Source organism: Macrosteles quadrilineatus, unplaced genomic scaffold (assembly GCF_028750875.1).
Source record: "Macrosteles quadrilineatus isolate MER2022 unplaced genomic scaffold, UCM_ALF_1.0 Scaffold_8__2_contigs__length_117827958, whole genome shotgun sequence".
NCBI classification, from domain to species: Eukaryota; Metazoa; Arthropoda; class Insecta; order Hemiptera; family Cicadellidae; genus Macrosteles; species Macrosteles quadrilineatus.
Genome location: NW_026542601.1, coordinates 84220853 through 84240710, shown reverse-complemented (window position 1 = coordinate 84240710; position 19858 = coordinate 84220853). Strand labels below are relative to the sequence as shown.

Below are 19858 nucleotides of genomic sequence, written 5' to 3'. Positions count from 1 at the left end.
GCAAGTGACACCAGCTCAGTAATTTACGGATTATTTATTTAAATTTAAATGTATGATTATAAATCCATTAAAATATTTAATATAAAACATATAGTGTTCTAAACCAAAACAATTTTAATTGAAAATCTATTTCTACATTCAAACAGGAGTAGTTTTTTATAGCCCTAACCCACTAGCCCAGTGACCAATCCGTCCAATGTGTTTAAAAATCTTGTGAAGCTACAGTTTTAGAAGTTAGGGATTCTCTACTTTTTGCTGATGATGTGAAAATCTTCTCTGTCATATCTTCGGAAGACGACTGCTTACGGATACAGGGGGACCTCCACATGGTTGACCACTGGTGCCAGACCAACAGAATGAAACTTAACATCAAGAAGTGTCAAAGTGATAACCTTCCACTGCTGCCTTTCTCCTGTAGTGTTTGAATACACAGTGCGTGGTGAACCCATAACTCGAGTGCAGGAGGTAAAGGACCTAGGTGTTATCTTGACACCTTCACTAAACCCTGAGTCCCACGTAATTCACATCTGTTGCAGAGCGAATAGAATGCTGGCATTTGTTTTCCGATATTCAAGACACTTCAGCGATATGATGGCTCTGAAGACCTTGTATTGCGCATTGGTGCGCCAGATTCTCGAGTATGCCTCACCAGTATGGGACCCTCGCCAAAAATATCTGATTGAAGAACTAGAGAGCATTCAAAGAAGATTTATTAGAATGGTCGGGGTCAGGACCGGAATTCCTTACCGACACGTCCCAATTGAAGACATTTCTCGGGATCTGGGGCTGCAGTCTCTTGCGAGTCGCAGATTTTCTGCTGACATGGTGCTGCTACACAAGATCCTCAATGGCAAGGTTGACTGTCCTGACATCCTGCGTCTGATCTTATTCAAGACACCATCAGCCACCCGATCCGGCGACCTGTTCGTGAGGCAATACACCCGCACCAACTACGCAGCAAACAGCACGATGTCTCGTCTTCAAAGGTCTGGCAACAGCATCGCTGGATCTGTTGATTTCTTCCACGACAGTGTGGCGACTCTCAGGAGGAGGATTGCTGGGTTGCAGGCATGAACGACTTAATTTCACCTATTTATTGTTGTTATTTACCGTTATATATTCTATCACTTGTTAATCTGTTTGTTATTTAATTGAATATATATTGACTGTTTTCCTTTCTTCTCTGTAAAAAACTTGTTATTTGTTGCAGGCATCCATCAAATGTTCAGATTTGCTTTATTTTTTCATATATTTATATTGTTGTTGTTATCTACTATATATTTATTGTTGTTATACTTATATATATTTATACATATTTATTGTTATTGTTAAATATGTACTTACTAGCTGTACCCGCGGGCTTTGCCCCGTTTAACTTCATATGTGAGCTCGTTCGCATGGCTCAATCACGTCCTGGTTGAGTGATGAGTGAGTCAGTCAGTCAGTGAGGGCTTTGCCTTTTTTATATATAGATTTATTGCTGGGTTGAAATGTTTACAAAAATGTATTTAAATTCTACAGTCACCTAAGAGAAATATTGTTATATCTAGACTATAAAATTGGAGATGTTCCGTTGGTATATAAAATAAATAAATAGAGCTAATGTTAGGGGATATGGTAATAGACAAAATTTAATTCTTACATTAATTTTACAAATAAAATATTGATGAAAGGTCGTCGTTTGTGGGTGAGGAACCAATTATGCTGGCGGCATTTCCTTTCTGTATGGCCATGGCAATTCGTTGTATTAAGTGGCTCCTTGCTTTATGGTCGCCTGTTTTTTCTATTAACTTGCGGCCTATTTGATTTACCCAGTTCTTGCCTTCCTTGCACCATGGCCCAGCAGTTTCCACACCCAGGACGATTAATTGGTATCCTTTTGATGTAATATTAGAGTATTTTGTATGTTTTCTCTGGGTGGTCATTTCAGCTGCTCCGGATTGCTTTTTTGTTTGATTTATATAACTTACTGCGTAAGTATCAGAGCAAGTGAAATCTCAGATTAGACATTGGCCCTTGCTCCAGGGGATGATTGTGGCTCCATCTGGCCGCTTCCCATCATTTCGGTCAAGACCTGTGGGTTCCAGTTGGGCTGGGATGTCAGCACACACCAAAGCTACCAAACTAGTGACAGGTAATACAAACAAAGTAACATAGAATCTAACCAGCTACCTTCTGATTACAAGGCGAGTACAGCAGTTACTAATAATCACTCAACCACCAAGCTGACATAAAAACTTTTACTCATACCAGTACTCATAACAAAAATAATGTGACATTGGGATAACTTAATCTAATTAAATATAAAATATTTAACAATTCAAGTACCTACATATCTAAAAAAAACATATAAATTTAACAAATAGAAAAACACATTCACACACTCTCGCATACCGGTACACGCATCAGCAAACGTGCAAAGTAATAGTAGCCCTAGGACACGCCAGCCGAGACCATCTTCTCAAAATAGAGCTTTTTCAGTGCCGCCACAAACTGGGAACGTTTTTCAAGGGTCTTAATGTGTAGGGGTAGGCCGTTCCACAGACGACAAGCGGTAACAACAAAAGCCCTGCCATAAGCTGTGGTGACATGATGAGGTATACGCAATGTGATCGAAGAATAACGAGACATTCGTGAATTACCTTGAGACACAAATTTAAAATCGGATTTGAAATATTTTGGGGAGCCTGTTTTCAAAATTGAAAAAACCAATGACAAAATTTTAATGAATCTTTGATCATTTAATTTCAGGATGTGTACTCAAAACGTACTCATAACGTTTTAAATATGTTACATTTTAACATGTTACATTTTTACATGTTACATTTTTACATGTTACATTTTAATATGTTACATTTTAACACGTTACATTTTAACTTCTTATATTTCCACATGTTACATTTTTACATGTTACATTTTAACATGTTTTACGATCAAGTCTTTCCCTTGCAACTGACCTGGTAGCCTCGTCTAGTATGAGGATGGATGGGTTTTTCAGTAGAGTGCGGGCGATAGCTATCCTCTGTTTCTGGCCCCCAGACACGGTAACTCCTCTCTCCCCCAGAATGGTCGTCGTCGTCGTCGTCGTCGTCGTCGTCTACATTTTACATTTTTACATGTTACATTTTAACATTTTTTACAATCAAGTCTTTCCCTTGCAACTGACCTGGTAGCCTCGTCTAGTATGAGGATGGATGGGATTTTCAGTAGAGCGCGGGCGATAGCTATCCTCTGTTTCTGGCCCCCAGACACGGTAACTCCTCTCTCCCCCAGAATGATACTCTAGCCATCAGGGAACTGTCGGATAAAACTATCAGCATTGGCCAGCCCAGCAGCCTCGTACACCTGTGACAAAGATTAATTAAATTATTAATACCAAACTAGTGACAGGTAATACAAACAAAGTAACATAGAATCTAACCAGCTACCTTCTGATTACAAGGCAAGTACAGCAGTACTATAATCACTCAACCACCAAGCTGACATAAAAACTTTTACTCATACCAGTACTCATAACGTTTTAAATATGTTACATTTTAACTTGTGTTGGTTTGTCTATGTTGCGACGTTGCCAGTTTGATGGCCGCGGCCTGTAGTTAAAGGCGGCCGTGGCTAACCTGAAGGCAAGTAAGCACAGCGAACCAACGAGCTCCAACCTTAAGTTGAGTGAACGTAGCGAACGAACTACAACCTGAGCCATACGAACGAGCTCATCTTGAAAATTAAGAAGTTAAACGGGACAAAGCCCGCGGGTACAGCTAGTTACACTATAAATACATAGCAGAGATGCTTGATGCTTCTACCGTGTCAGTGGCCAGTGCTACCTCCGGTAGAATTTGTATATTCTAGCTCAGTGGTAGACTGGTAGAGCAAAATTGGCGAGTATCAGAGACGAAGGAAGAGAGTCAAATTTCGTTCATTTCATCCTCGACTTGCACTTTTTAAATCATACAACAAATGTTGAGTACGTGCACGATAATTTACGTCGGTCGAACCGGCAACACTGCACCGGCTTTGCCGCGTCCTCGCTTCCCGCGTTCAGTTCAGTTTCGTTTCAGTTTTCGTTTTCAGTTCAGTTCAGATGTTTTATCTATGGTTCAGCTTCAGCTTCAGCCCAGCATGAGCATGAGCACTTCTTCTGCTCAGCGAATCAGCTTCGCATCAGCAAGTTGATTTTATTTTGATTGAGCAAGTATTAGACTTGACCATTAGATAAGGCTGCGGCCACACGGGCGTTTTTTTTCACGCACAAACGTAGCGTGAAAACAAGCGAAAAATTAGATTAGCATTGAAACAAATGAGCGCCCGCTACTGCGGGAAAACACACTGCGTGTGGCATACCTCATTACATTTAATGCTGCTCATATTTCTCGCGTTTTTTCACGCTGCGTTCTTGCGTGAAAAAACGCCCGTGTGGCCGCAGCCTAAGCTAATATTTATACTCTACTTGACCCTTGACCTTAGCGAATATCATCATAACGTCAACGTCCAGTGTCCAGTCCGAGCTCCGAGCGAGCAAGCGAAACGAAAGTGAGCGCGAGCTTTATAGCGTTTGAAGTACTGTAGCACCGGCTTAAAATTATTAGGCTAGTTTTCAAACTAAAATTCTGTATTTTTACAGCGTCCCTGTGTTTTCATTTTACACTTAAGAATTGTTTTCCTCAATTTTGTTATCGTTTACCTGTTGTCTTAGTGACATTTCTTCTGTTTTATTTCTTTGCAGAAAAGAACATAACCTAAAAATGGTAATGCTTACAAGTATCCCAGCTCCAACCGATGGTATAGAACATAAACAACCGCGTACTCGATTATTTGTAGGAGATCAAGAATTTGGAAGTGGTATACTATATATCACGGAAAGGTAAGAAAAATGCAACAGAAATAAACTTAGGCCAAGGCTAAAAAGTTAGCTTGGATTTTACTGGATTAGGCATATCCAACACAGGTACAGTTGTCACCTATTCAACCTATTCCGGCTGCACTTTACTTTACTTGACGTCCTACACTCATTCGAATGAAAATATCGATCGATATATTGATTAATCGATAGCTTCATTCGATATATCGTTTGGTTAGTTAGCCCTACGAGAAGCTCAGATCCCTGCCAGATATAGGGTTAGGCAAGGTTAACCTAACCTAACTAACCAAACGATATATCGAATGAAACAATCGAATGAAAATATCGAATCGAAAAAAACAATCGAATGAGTGTAGGACGTCAAGTAAAGTGCAGCCCCTATTCCTAGTCTGGGCGCGCGGACCCTTGTCTTGTGTACTAAGTAATCGTCCCCCACGCAAAAGCCATGGAGACAGCGCTGAGGCGCTGTACAACCCCAGAGAGCCGTGTGGGACAGATGTTTTAGGAAATGAGCAATAAACACTCCCCTCTACACCCCGCACCCTAGCGCGGCCGCGCGCCCAGACTAGCTGCGACTACTGTAGGATATGTTAACCTAAAGTTACCGGTAATTCAACAACTAGAGTGTAAAGATAAGTAGGCCTAGTCCCAAGTTAATCATTAATCAGCTTTGTTAAAAAAATTCAAGGCGAAGCTCTAATGGCAGTGTGGCGTTCTTAAACCTAAGTTATACCTTGGTTTGCGCCATAGGGCCGTCATTTGAAATTTTTATGCCTATAGGCTAGGCCCTAGTAGGCCTAACTAACAGTGTGGGCCAGAATGGGCATTTGCCCGTGACAGTAATTTCTGGGGGGTGGGGGTTGTGTAATTGGTTATTTCCAGAAAATTTGTAAATGACTGGTAGGGCCTACATCAAAATTGGGGGTGAGGGCGTCTAGGGTTTGACTTGTGTGCACCTACTCTTAACTTAAGTTTAAAAGCCTGAATCTGCATGTACAGATCTTGCCAATTGAATAACAGCCAAATGCCTTGAGCGAGAAAAAGAGAGAAAATTCACATGACAAAATAAATATAGAATTGTGCAAGATATCATGTAGGCCTACATTTAACATGCCTGGCATGCAAGTGGCTCCCAGAAAGAAGTTAAAACAATTGGCGAGGGAAGTCAAATGATGAAATGTTTTGGGAAGATTTAATATAAGTCTTACCGTAGTGCTCAAACACATTTAGGCTATGTACGATTTCAATTTTTACAAATGCTGTCAAACTCAGTTAAGATAGACTACGGTAGGCCTATTGTAATTGAATGAAAACCATAACATAAGTTAGTACGGTAAGGCAGTTGTCAATTCACCTTTAGTACCTATTTAGTTAACAAGATGTAAATATATTTTCAGCAAGGTAACGTGGATAAACGACAACGGAGAAGGCATTTCGTTCCTATATTCAAACATTGGTTTTAATGCTGTATGTAAGGACATTCAACATTATGGGGCTGAATGTTTGATCCTGTGGATAAACTCAGTATGGTTGGACGGTAAGACACTTTATCATAGTCTAACTTATTCATGTTTTGCTAAAGTTTTAACAATTGCCTGATATACATATTAATTACATAGGCTATATGTGTTTACAAATTAACATCATACAGTGTTACGTCCCATTGTAGTACTGTATGAGGCTAAATTTTGTAGGTACCTCATTAATAATATCTGCTTTACTAAGAATATAGAAAATTTCAACGAGGTTGTCGACTGGAATGTGTAACCAGCAAGATCCTGCCTATTATCGCTTGGCCCATTCTGAGAGAGGTAAATCATCTTCATCTTCGTCATCAGGTGAAAGTCCTGATTTCCTGAATCATTTGGAGATTGTTCTTGGCGTCACTTACTTTTAAGCATTTAAAAATTTTATGTAGAAATCAAATAGGCCTAGGCCTATACAAATAACAATTTATTTTAACTTAAAATAAAAAAAGTTACATATCTGTGGGACTGTGACAGTAGGTAGGTAAAAGCCTGTCAAGCAAGTCTGAAGGGTGAGTCGAGTTCCGAGAAGGTTCCTAATCCACTGGATATCATAGCCAAATGGACGGACTATAGCTCGTGATGCCTGTGCAGTTGGGCGGTAAAAACACAAGCTCAGTGTTGGTCAGCTTCAATTTTGGGTGAGCTGCACAATTGTCAATTAAAGAAAAGTATTTTCCTATTTTTATGACACTTCTCTGTCCCACTTCATCGATTCTTCTTCAAATATGGCAGAAATCATTCATCCTTTCTTGTTGGCTGTCTAGAAGTTACAGGCAGATTTTTTACATTTGTAAAACATCAAGGTTGTGAACTTTTGCCAATAATTAGAAGCTTCCTTTTTCTGACCCTGTAATATTTGCACAAATAAAAGCAGCCATTCTTTGTTTGAAGAGCTCAACCAATTCAGAACAGCTTCATAAATATCACTGACTATTATATCCTCTGATTCTTTTCACATTTTCCCTATCTTTTTAAATCCCTTCAAAATGTTGTCCTTGTTCTTAAAAAATGATCCAAAAGTGGAATAAAGCAACTCAAACTCCTGACACACGTCTTCTATCTTTTTTCCTTCTTTACACACTCTTATAACACACACTTTTCTACTATCGGCAGAACCTTTAGTTTGACACTTGCCACGATTGTGGAACTATTAACTAAGTTTTGTGTCGGGGATGGGAGGGTTAATGCGACAGGACAATACCAGGAGGGAGGGATAGATGCAGGGAGGGTAGCACAGAGGACTGCCAAAGGCTGTCTCTAAAATTAGACTCGTGCATGACGTATTAATACGTCTGCGCTGCACTAAATTGCGAACATCGCACATTCTAGCCATTTTTACAAGGTGTCGAGAGCTGGATTTTGTTGATGTCATAAGGTTTTAAAATCTGTTGACGATAAATGCTTACACTTTAAGTTTAGCGGGGCTTAAGCTTGAATGACGTTATAATATGGCTAAGGCCATAACCTAAGTTGCACTTTATTTGATCTGAAATCAAATGTTGATAACCAATTTGGTTTTAGCTAAGTGTTCTTTGTGTCAAATTGATCTTTCTGTTGAAATTCACCATTAAGTGAGTGTCTCTTTGTGCCATTACTTTGTTTGTCGAGGTTCAAATGTTACATAATTTTTACTGAGTGAAATGTTATTGAACAAATTAGGCTACAATATGACCTCGCAAACTTTGGTCAGTATTTTAGGCTGAATATGAAAGAAGAGTGAGTGTATAACAGAGTGAGATAATCTGTGTAGCTTTGCTACTGACTAAGACCAGCTGTTTCTTAGCCACAACCATTTATTGAAAGCCCAATAACGATCAGGGAAACCGGATACAGTATTGAACCATTAAAAAGCTATTGACTTTTCTGAGGAACAAACCCTTTTAATTTGTATGCGAGTTATATTGGTTGATTATATATTAAGTTTTGTTAATGCTCTATTAGCTAATTTGTTATGAACACAGATGCTGATGGGAACCGAGAAGAAGATAATGATGAAGACGTGGAGACAGTGTTGAGGTTTGCTCCGGAAGACAAAGACCAATTGGATGCCATGCACAGAGCAATGACTTTCTGCCAATCACTTCATCCGGACCCTATTGACTCATTCTCAGAATGTAAGTTATTTCGGAATGTCAATAAGAGATAGCTCAATAGGTTTTAATGCCGGTTCCAAAGATAATACTTACACAAGGACAAGAGGCCAGGGAGTAGATAACAATAAAGAGATTTATTTCACAAGAGATAAGTAAAACATTTAGCACAGGTTGAGAACTCATTTTGAGATTTATACTTCACACATAGACCATGTGTGTAGGATTTCCTCTTTACAAATATTTTGTTAGTTTTTTTTACATGAACTTAATATTTTATGTAGCCTACACTACATTTATGTATTGAAAATTTAACTTTCATGTTCTTAACAGGTCTTTGAAATCTTGGTGGTTCGCTGCATTCTTGTATTTTACTTATTTTCAAAACCATAAGTAAAGTTTTGTAAAGTTGTTCAAGTCAGTCTTTCAATAAATAGGCTAGCTATTCTTATATACTTCATATTTCTAAAACACCCCTGATAAAGTTACCTCATGTGAACTGATTTAAACATGCTTATCTGATTCTGATTGATATCAAAATGTTTACAAATGAAGAAAAGCACTTAGAACAATAAAAGTTATCGAATCTCATAATTTCTTTGAAGAAAACAAGTTGGTATTTGGCCAGTTGTATATATGATCCAGTGTTTTTATTTAATTTTACTTTAACTATTTTAAAATCAGTTTTAAACCTCTTAGTATTTAGAATGTGTGGACAAACTGCAGAAATGGATGAATTTGTAAGAATATTAATTGTTAATGGTTTTAAGAGTTATTTATTCAGTTTCAGAAGATGACTATGAGGATACTGATGACGAGACAAATGTGTGGGCAGGTGGAGATTCAGAAAACACAAATAGAAATGGTAAGAAAAATAACATGGATTGCTACACTACCGTGGTCTTTCCTGCATAAATGTGTTACTAGGTTATAGCCACTGATCTAAGTAAGTGATAATTCATCTGAGCTAAGCCTGTGCTTCGTAAGTACTAGTACTTTAGGCTAATAGCTATTCATAAAATGGTTTATTCTTTCTACCTTTTTTGTTTATCCTTGAACATCTTGATGGAAGATTATGAAGGAGGTGGTTTGTTTTTGTAGTTACGGTTTGTGTTTGTCCTAAAGAAGATCCATGATGATGAAATTGAGCCTCTACTGACATTTGGCAGTTTGCCTTTGTATCAGTAGAAAGCCTAATTCAAACTGTTACCTCGAAAATTAGAAGTCAACCTCTACAATTCAAACTGTGTTACCGTAAGCCTCTGTAATTTGAATTCAGGACAACAAATACACCTGTTGAAACATGAACTGACGCTCTTATTGATGTTCACACGATTTGTTCATTAGTCTCCGTTCTCTCAAACTCCCTACACTTAAAACTGGGACCTCCATAATTGTATTTACTATAACCTCTACAAATCAAACTCTCCATATTACAATCTTCCCATGGTTAGAAATATATTGTCTTTCCTCTGAAATTCAAATTAGCGAGGTTCTATTGTAAGTTTAAGTACATGAATACTTTTTTATAATTATTAAGTTTGTGATTGATTGTTTACAGAGCGTCCGTACTATGAAGAGTACAGGGAGATCCCCACATCAGTCAGGGATGGTGAGAACCTCCCCAAAAAGGTTGTGGAACAACAACAGGATGAACTGTTATATTCCTTGACTAACGGGCCAGTAGATGAGATCATAGAGGAGGCAGAAGAACGAGACCCAACTTGTGTCATATGCCTGGTAAACAAACGAAACAGAGTGGCGGTTCCCTGTGGCCACGTCATCCTCTGCAAGGAATGTCTGCCACAGTTTGTTCACCAGGTCTTATATGGCACAGTTATTAGTTATGGACGATTGAAGAAAATTCGACTGCCCATTACCTGCCCAATATGCAGATCTATTATTGGGAGAGTTATCCCAATAATGAATCTGATTAAGGTGAGCATTAAGAGTTGTTTAAATATGACATCTTCGGTTCCAAAGTATCCGGGTTCAAATCCCACCAATCACCAAAGGAAATTTACAACAAAGGGTTAAATTACCTGTATCCGTCAAGTGACCCTAGATTTTAGTTGGTTGACTACAGGTGTTTTAAATTGAAATAAACACATCTTCAAGTTGAAATCAAACGTTCCATTGATTTATTCCAAGGAATGGTCATCATAAGGTTAAGAGTTCACAAAAAAACAAGTACACATACACAAAACATTATACACTAGCCGAAACACAAATACAAAAACGCAAAATTAAAAAATACATCGGACACATGCGGCGCCAGAAGAAGGTAGGTCAAAACTGCCATGCTGCCGAAAGTGATAACCCCCCACCGACTTATCAGCTGTTATCTGCTGTGGTCTAAGATGTGTATGGCGGCATTGTTAATAATATTTTATTTGAATAAATGTTTTTCATTTAAGATGTTTTCAGGGTTATTTTGGAAGTACGATGTATTTCAAATTCCTCTAACGTGTCCATGTATTTTCCTTTAGTGTTCTTTGAATCGGGTAGGATTAAGTAGAGTATACTACAGTAAGAGTACTTCATCATTTGCTACCCGATTTAAAGAACACCTGCCTAAAAATCCTCCAATTCAGCATTCTCCAACCATTTAATTAATTCCAACCACAACTATACAAATATAAATAATAACCCCGCTGCAGCAAACCTGCAGACTAAGCAAATTTCAACTTGTCTGATTACAGTTTTACAAAAATATTTCCATAAAAAAGACATTTTTATTCCGAATTCAAATAACATTAGATTTGACAAGTGCTTAGGTTTGTTGCTACAGGGAAGGTAAAAAGTATTTTTTGACCAAAGGTTAATAGCATAGGATGAAATAAATAAATTTGCCAAATGATATCTACCTTAAAAAAGTAAATAACAATAGTTTTCATTTTCTTCATAAGAATAACATAGGAATTTTAAATTTACACCTTTCTTATTTTCACTGTAACCGTTAGACATGCAACAGCGCGTCAATATGCTAAATTATTTATTTTTAAGCTCTACAAAATAACTTAGAAAGAAATTTTAAAATGTTATATTTTTTTTATAAACCCCCGTTCCCATGGTCCGATCATGCTGGTTCGCGAACTCGTTCCAATTAATTTCAAATTCGATATATATTTCAAATTGATATAGTTATCACGTTTATACCAAATTTCATCAAAATCGGTTCATTTTTGATTGAGTTATCGTGCTAACGGACACATGAATTTGAACGGACGCTGTTTTTGGCCCGTGGGAACCTCAAAACAAAAAATTAAATCAGTCCCAGGTCCAGGTCTTACCATGAGACCTACAGTAATAGCTTATTCCCTAAGGGAAATTCGCTAAAAATCTCAATGTCCTCCATTTATGCTACAAAGGAAAATACATGGACACGTTAGAGGAATTGAAAATATATTGTGCTTCCAAAAAACAGCCCAAAAACTTTAAATTAAGAACATCCATTTTTTTATCGAATATTTACAATGATGCATTTTTTTATCGCCATACACAACTTAGACTACAGCAGATAGTGGGTGGGGGGTTTACTTCCGGCACAACACAGTCATGTATGTATACGTTTTATTTGTGAACTCTTAATCTTATGACTACCATTCCATGGAATAAATCCACTTAACGTATGATCTCAACCTGAAGATGTGTTAATTTCAACACAAAACTGGTGTAGTCAACTAACTACAACCTAAGATCACTTTACGAATATATGTAATTTAAACCTTTTGTTGTACAAATCAGTGGTTATACCATAAAAATAAAAATTGAAATTAGCAGTTTGATATCCCCACTCCCACAACTCACTAGGCCTAGCCTGACATTATGTGGAAAACATTCCCGGACTCAGTCTAGAGTACTGGGATGTGAACATGAAAAAAACCTAATAATACTTACGAGGTGTTAGCCCGTCCTAAGTACGGGAATTTAGTAGTCAGTTAAAACCGTGTACAATTCAGATCAGCTAGTTTACACATATAAAGACAAAATTTCTTGCAGTTTTAATGTGAAAAATCATCTTGTAAACATACGTTGTGTGGCAAAATATGTGTTATTCCATCATAGGCCTATACGATAGGTATGCATTTCAAATCCGATAATTTTACAATAAAACAGCAATTCTGCAATTTTTACGATGTGAAAAGCGTTGAAGTGAGATTGGCAGACGATTCGCACAGACGCACACTGATTATAAGTAGCCTACAGTAGAGAGAGTAATAGTCAATTGAGAAGTGTATAGTGTTGTGTAGACCTAGTCAACGACACCACCTTCCATAGCATACCTGCCTCTTCCATAATTATTATCCCCACAACACAACTACTGTACACAATTTCAAGTAGGACTGAATAGAAACGACCTAAAATAAAACTATACTATCCAATAAAATTCACAGTAAACATAATTTTATTTTGGTGTCCTAACATCAAAACTAATTGTCACACCTATCCTTTATATAAATTTCACTGCATTAATTGCTAAATAAATAAGTGTAAACAAAGAAAAGTAAAAACAATAACAGTTTGTTTTAAAACAGCTGTTTGGTGCAAATAACATTCATTTGGTCACATGTAGCAGGAATATAATACCCCCGCCGCAGCAAACCTGCAGACTAAGCGAATTTCCATTTGACTGATTGGATTTACACTGAAATGTCTACTTAAAAATATAACATTTATTCTTGATTTAAATAGAATTAGTTTAACAAGTACTTAGGTTTGCTGCATCAGGGAGGGTAAAACTGTTTTTTGTCAAATGTGAATAGTTAGTAAGAAATAAAAACATTTTCCAAATTTGATCAAAATATGTTCACAAACAAGCAAACTACAACAGTTTACTTATTCTCCATAAGAATAACATGGGAATTTTAAATTTAAAATTTTTTGAATTTTCTCCGTAACCATTAGGCGCATAATAATGCTTCAATAAATAAATTATTTGTTTTTTTAAGCTCTACAAAATGGTTTGGAAAGAAATTGCTAAATTTGATGTTTTTTGGGTCAAAAATGGGAAAACCCTATTTTTACCCCATAAAATCCCCCGTAAACCCCCGTTCCCATGGTCCGATCATGCTGGATCGCGAACTCGTTCGAATAAACGTACGTTTACACGTTTGTACCAAATTTCATCAAAATCGGATCATTTTTGCTCGAGTTATCGTGCTGACGGACACACATATATATATAAATATATAAATATATATATATATATATATGAATTTGAACGGATGGTGTTTTTGGCCTCTAGGGACCTCAAAACGAAAAAAAAAATCGGTCCCGCGTCCAGGTCTTACCATGAGTACTACGGTAATAGCTTATTCCCTATATGGGAAATTCGCTAAAAAGTAAACACGCTAGTAAAGCTAATGACGTAATTGTCAATGTTTATTATCCATACCATTATCAGTTCTATCCTTGATAATTACCCACCCTCACTGAATAAATGTACATCATAATTTCCCATATTAGTTAATTTAAACTACAATATATTCATAGTTGAATAATAATTCATAGTTAGATAAAAGTTATATTTTCACGTTTGGGGGCGCTGATATAGGCACCCCCAAATGTAACCACAACTGAATACGATTTCATAAAAGGATGTTTTGTCTAATTGCAGTATCCTAGGTCAATGTTGACGTTGTGTTCAATCTATGTCATCCATCTGTTTATCTTTGTACGTATAATAGTCCAGGCAAACTAAACAAACTTACATAGGGATCGTTAAAAAAATTGCAAGAAAATGTTTTATGGTTTTATTTTGTAGAGTTGGGTTTGCAGAATGACATACTAAAAGTTGCCAAAAATCGGTGCACGAGAAAACCACTAAAATCAGAATTTAAAATGGCGGCTTTTTCCAACATTGGACAAACTAAAAAAACATATTTCACATGCATTTGTTATGCACATTTTTCGAGATATTGACTTGGGACCACCGCCTGTATTTATTGGGTGGTTAGTACTTCATTTTGATAGGGAACATGTTTTTGGCCGCCATCTTGGATCCGCCATATTGGACATAGATAATTTTTTTTCAATGTAATGATAGTGTTGTGACACATCATTTCCAACTACATTTTTACACTGATTTCAATACCGAAATCAGTTTTTAAATATCTTTATTCATTTAGAAGATATATCCAAACGAAAACTCTCCACCATACATTTCTTATGGACGTTTCGTAGTTTGATAATTTTTTTAAAACTATTTTTCTTATATCTCCAGTTCTTATTGACGCTTGTAGTTTGTTCTAGGCTTAAAATATTCAGTAATGTAAGGGCTTTCATTTGAGCTCTTGATCATTAAAATCAGACGAGTTAAAGACCAGCTACGAACCTCAGAACAACATTAAATTTAACTTTTTAGAAATATTTTTTTATTAAAAGATTTATAACTCGGGTTGTTAATACGTCACAAAGTTATTTCTGGTCTCATATTACTCAGTAAATGTTTAGCTTTAATTTTATTGATCATTAAACAAAATCTGACAATTTTAAAATGAGTCATGGACCATAATTTAACATTAAAATGTATTTATTTTGAAATTTGTCTTTAGTTAAGGACATATATCCCAAACCCTAATAACTCCCGGAAAGTAATCCATACCTAAAATAAAAGTCAATAATTTGGCGAATCATTTAAGACTATAAAGATTTTTGGGAGTTATTTAGAATTGGGAATATACGTCTTTACCTAAAGACAAATTTCTAAATAAATACATTTTAATGTTAAATTATGGTCCATGACTCATTTTAAAATTGTCAGATTTTGTTTAATGATCAATAAAATTAAAGCTAAACATTTACTGAGTAATTTGAGACCAGAAATAACTTTGTGACGTATTAACAACCCGAGTTATAAATCTTTTAATAAAAAAATATTTCTAAAAAGTTAAATTTAATGTTGTTCTGAGGTTCGTAGCTGGTCTTTAACTCGTCTGATTTTAATGATCAAGAGCTCAAATGAAAGCCCTTACATTACTGAATATTTTAAGCCTAGAACGAACTACAAGCGTCAATAAGAACTGGAGATATAAGAAAAATAGTTTTAAAAAAATTATCAAACTACGAAACGTCCATAAGAAATGTATGGTGGAGAGTTTTCGTTTGGATATATCTTCTAAATGAATAAAGATATTTAAAAACTGATTTCGGTATTGAAATCAGTGTAAAAATGTAGTTGGAAATGATGTGTCACAACACTATCATTACATTGAAAAAAAATTATCTATGTCCAATATGGCGGATCCAAGATGGCGGCCAAAAACATGTTCCCTATCAAAATGAAGTACTAACCACCCAATAAATACAGGCGGTGGTCCCAAGTCAATATCTCGAAAAATGTGCATAACAAATGCATGTGAAATATGTTTTTTTAGTTTGTCCAATGTTGGAAAAAGCCGCCATTTTAAATTCTGATTTTAGTGGTTTTCTCGTGCACCGATTTTTGGCAACTTTTAGTATGTCATTCTACAAACCCAACTCTACAAAATAAAACCATAAAACGTTTTCTTGCAATTTTTTTAAGGTCATATCCTATATTTCTCCGACTATAAAACCCGGCAGAGGTTGTGGTGGTAATTTAAAATCGTGATTCCTGATTATTCTTGATCTTTTTTTATGACATCAATATTTCCGGGCCTAATCCAAACAAAGTTAAAGCAGACAAACATGAATTGTAAACAAAAAGCTACAATGAAGAATTTAAAACATGTAAACAGTGTTATTTTTCTATTCTTTCCTTGAAAAGTGGAGCAGTAAAATAATTTGCATTTATCCTTTTTTATTAAGACTCGTGTACATAGCCTCGATTTGTACTGTGGTTTAATTAATTTTGGTCTATGGTATTTTAAACTGTGTTCTACTAATCTTACTTATTTCCTATAATCAATGACAAAATAAGAGTAAATAAAATAACCTTATAGTTCCATAGTTTATATTTAACCAGCTGTTAGTTAAAACAAATTATATTTTTCTAAAACAAATCGAAGATTACAAAGATTGCTTTAAAAAATTATTTGAAATCATAGTATTTTACTATGTATATTTATTTAATCTGTCATCCTCTTACAGAAGAATTGAACGTAATAATGCATTACACATGGAACGTAGGATGTGCATTACACATAGTATAAATAAGAATAATTCAACCCTAAGTATGTCTTTACATTTTTATCCAAATGCTGAATTTGTGACAGAAAAGCTGAATGTTTACAGCTGTTATGTTAAACAAATTATTTTATGCCAAAAGCTAGTTTAGAACACTGAGCTATAATAATATAACTGGAGTAACCACTCTGTGTTTTAAAAACGTACCACTGTTTTTGCAGGTTTTGTTTCAGAGTTTCGTTTTGTTAGGTTGGCCGGGTGATCGGGTTGGTGGGACTTGTCAAATTAGAGAGGCAAAATCAAGATGGTGTCATCCTGTTTTGTTGATGATAGTAAACAAATTCTGCCAACTCATCATTATGATTGCAATAAGTTTATTTGTCTATTTTACGAGCAAGAGCAACCCATTTTAACAAGATTATAAACCGATGGTCGTTATTTAATCAAATGCCATCAAATGCCATCTCCAAACCAGGAAACTTGACTAGCCTATTTTCACCACATAGATTTAAAAGAGGTAAATAAGTTAGTATTTATTTACTATCAAACAAAAACAATTTATAATGTTTCAAAATAACTTTAAATACAGAGGTTTTAACGTGCAATAACTTAAATAAGTTTTTGATACAAGTCCTTGAAATAACTGATAACATAACCCCAAATAAATAGTATGGTTAGGTTAGAATGAATTGGAATTATTTGACAGCATCCCACCAACCGATCACACGACCAACCTAACAACACGAAACACCAAAAACAAACCAACCAAAACAGTGGCACGTTTTTCTCTAACGTTTAACCAGAGAGTAGTGACTCCAGTTATAATCTATATCTCAATGGTTTAGAATCTTAGCGTTGGCTGCTAGACTTTTTAAAAACTAAAACTTAATTTCTAGAAAACTGGGACCCTAAACTAAAATTATGGCTTCGACATTCCCTAGTTCTCAAAATTATTTTTCTTTCAACACAAAAATCATGAAAATCCGTCGAGTGGTTGATTCAGAATCGTGAAATAAAAAAACACTGTTTCGTTTTAATATTATAGATAAGTACTTACTGAAACTCCTAACACAGTTTTGACTATACATAAAATAATATAAAGTATAGAGAGAACTGTTATTTGAACTAAGATGATTGTACATCAGTAATCAAACAAACAAAATAATATGTTAAAAATAACTATTTTAAATTTGTTTATAGAGACTAGGAATAATGACATCTAAAAATGTTTTCATTTGTCCAGACAAAACCACCAGCAGTTGAGGCTAATCCAGCTCAAAATCAACCATAGGCAGCCCTACTACTGTGGGCCTATCAGTTCCTGACTTTCAGATGAGATGAGTAATTCTTTAAATGTAGGATGTGCGTGTTTAAATGTGTGTTATGGTTGCTACACAAACGTTAAGGATTAAATATATTTATATTATAATGTTATCTGCCACTCTAAAAATGTAATGAACTTATATAGTTTGTAGGCTAATTTAATTGTCATATTTTATTATAAGAAACTTTTACATGACTATTCAAGACTTTGAAGTGCACTTATTTAAGCTAAAATGTTTAATGAGAAAAATGTTGTGAAGCAATTGAACAATAAATTGGGTAGGAACCATATAGCCCAGCTGGACGGACAAATACCAACGTCCATTCATCAAATAAAAATACCTCTGCTTAATCGATAAGTATATTTTGTAAGTTTACAATATTTTTCAGTAGAAATTTTAGGTAAGTTATTTGTTTGATTCACACTGCAAGACTCAAGTGCAGGACTATTTTTGAGATGTGTGACTGTCTTACAGCTTTGTGCAAGTTTTAATTGTACTTTACTTGGTACAAATTGCATCAAGAAGTAGAATTAATGTAGTGAGTACATTTTATTTATGTTTTTTATTGTTACTAAATAAACTTATTTTGTAGTTTTTATAAAAGGTTTTTATTTATTTATACCACAGCCACTGCTTACCCAACCAACCACAAATGGAAATGTTTTTTTTCTGGAACCTAAAAAGTTGGTTTCACATTGATGTCTCAGTGTGTGTGTTTTCAATCTCCCTTCAAAGCCCCTAGCCCAAACACAGCTGCTAATAAGGACTCTATGATAGGAATTAATAAAAAATATGACCTCTGCCGTGTGGAGAAGGGGGGCACAAACAGCCGGTAGAATTAACCAACAATCTCAGCCAGACAGAAGGCGGTGGCGGGCCTGACTCGTCTCAGCTTTAAAATAAAATTGTCTATACACAATCGGATCAGGTTCATTTAGAGCTCAACATTTACACATGTATGAGTCACTTTAGGCTACCTGATCTGATACCATAGATAAAACATTTATCAAGAAAGTTGATGTTTACAACTAAGAAACCGGTGTTAGCAACGCGGACACTGAGAGGGGGATGCGGAATACTATCCCCCGGAAAACTACCCCCCAGGTGAAACGTGACGTCACAAAATCTGCTAACTAACCAATATGGAAGCCGTGTCCGCGACTGGAATACTACCCCCCTAGACAAATCTTGCTATGTAATTTTAATTCGAGGAATTCCGTTGGATAATAGAAAATGCGTGTGGTGAATATAAAAGAGATTTTTGAAATGTTACAGCAAGTTTGGTTGGTTAGGTTAGGTTGGATTAGAACTGTTTGACAACTAAATTTGAGTGTCCGTGACTGGAAAACTACCCCCCCCTGGTCTCTGACGTCAATATGACGTAGGAACCTGCTTTGGGGGGGGGGGGGTAGTTTTCCGGGGGGCAGTCTTCCGGCGACCCACAGAGATTGCAGGGAAGGGACAAGGTCAATCCCAGCTTGCGTCGACGGCCACTACAGACCCCTAAACCCGGGAGTGGTTAATGAAACCACCTCTTGAGCTTGCTACTTCTGCGGCGAATAAAACTACTACTAGCTACTGACCGATCTACGTCAGTACAGTATGACCATTTGCATTTTAAAGGTTGTGTTTTGTTTAGGCTACAATTTGTTTCTTGTTATTTCAGTCATTATTAAACATTGTTTAACCAAACAAAACGATATAATCACAAATCATGACTTGCCCCTTAGTTATACAGGGTGATTTTTTAGTTTTACTAAGTGGAGTGAAAAGGTTACGACCAAGGTGCACCGTAGACCATACAGACTAAGCAATCTGCAATACAACACAACTGTCTGATATTTAACCCAACAACCAATGATGTCTCCTTCAGTAGTGATCCCTACCAAAGTTTGCATTGCATTACAGTATTAGACTGTGGGTGTGCTGTGTGACTTATCCAAGGCT

At 36.0% G+C, this 19858-nt stretch overlaps 1 protein-coding gene across 1 annotated transcript; it reads left to right on the top strand.

The window, feature by feature from the left end:
- The first annotated feature begins 4568 nt into the window (after nt 1-4568).
- Nucleotides 4569-18448, top strand: LOC129001059 (methylosome subunit pICln-like). Its single transcript, XM_054428211.1, has 6 exons — nt 4569-4861; nt 6256-6395; nt 8349-8501; nt 9262-9342; nt 10039-10415; nt 17830-18448. Exons 1-6 carry the CDS (start codon nt 4743-4745, stop codon nt 17875-17877), a joined length of 918 nt encoding a protein of 305 aa, XP_054284186.1. The 5' UTR covers nt 4569-4742; the 3' UTR covers nt 17878-18448.
- The last annotated feature ends 1410 nt before the right edge of the window (nt 18449-19858 follow it).